This window comes from Egretta garzetta, unplaced genomic scaffold, assembly GCF_000687185.1.
Source record: "Egretta garzetta isolate BGI_Z169 unplaced genomic scaffold, ASM68718v1 scaffold395, whole genome shotgun sequence".
NCBI lineage: Eukaryota > Metazoa > Chordata > Aves > Pelecaniformes > Ardeidae > Egretta > Egretta garzetta.
Genome location: NW_009259794.1, coordinates 151,025 through 151,824, shown reverse-complemented (window position 1 = coordinate 151,824; position 800 = coordinate 151,025). Strand labels below are relative to the sequence as shown.

The window sequence follows — 800 nt, the reverse complement described above, 5'->3', positions numbered from 1 at the left end:
GGGGGTTTTGGCGGGCGCCTGCCGATCGGCCCGTGGGCAGAGCCAGCGGCTTGCTCTGGCCGTGCAGGCCTTGGCCGCAGATTCGGTGGTGCCTCTCCCAGTCCTTGTGCTGGCAGAAGGAGCCGCAGTACCGGGCGATGTTGCAGCCGCTGCAGGTCTCGCTTGCTTTGCGCCCGCAGTTCCAGCAGCTCTGCGGGGATGCAAAGCCAAACCTCAGCCCTGGATTATGAACCCCCGTCCTGAACCACGCACCCCATCCCGAAGCACACACCCCTATCCTCGACCATGCCTTCCCATCCGAGACTGTGCTCCCCCATCCTGGACCTTGCACATCATCCCAGTCTATGCATATCATCCCAATCTATGCACCTGCATCCCGGACCATGCACCCGCATCCCGGACCATGCACCCGCATCCCGGACCACGTGCATCATCCCAGACCATGCACCCGCATCCCAGACCATGCGCATCATCCCAGACCATGCGCATCATCCCAGACCATTCACCCGCATCCCAGACCATGCACCCGCATCCCAGACCATGCACATCATCCCGGACCGCACACCCGCATCCTGGACTAATCCCCCCTTCTTCCCATCCCGAGGTGTTGCCACAGCCCCCCCGGTACCCACGCTTGCACGCACAGATGCTGCAAACTCGATTGCAAAAGGAGCAGGTCCCAAACGCCCGTGCCCCGCCCCGGCTCACCCCCTGCCGGCCCCCACCTCGCTCGAGTCCTCCTGCTGATTGATGACGGTCAGGGCGTCCTCCGAAGCCTGGCGCTTGGCCTCGGCCAGGGC

The 800-nt window shown here is 64.2% G+C and overlaps 1 protein-coding gene across 1 annotated transcript in view; it reads right to left on the bottom strand.

Annotated features, from left to right (window-relative positions):
• The window catches only part of CBFA2T3 (CBFA2/RUNX1 partner transcriptional co-repressor 3), a 25,676-nt gene that overhangs the window by 431 nt on the left and 24,445 nt on the right, over positions 1-800 (bottom strand). The window contains exons 6-7 of the mRNA XM_035895199.1: positions 726-799; positions 23-190 (exon numbers count right to left, since the gene is read on the bottom strand). Coding sequence (XP_035751092.1) covers positions 23-190; positions 726-799 — 242 coding nt within the window. The remainder of the gene's footprint in view (positions 1-22; positions 191-725; position 800) is intronic.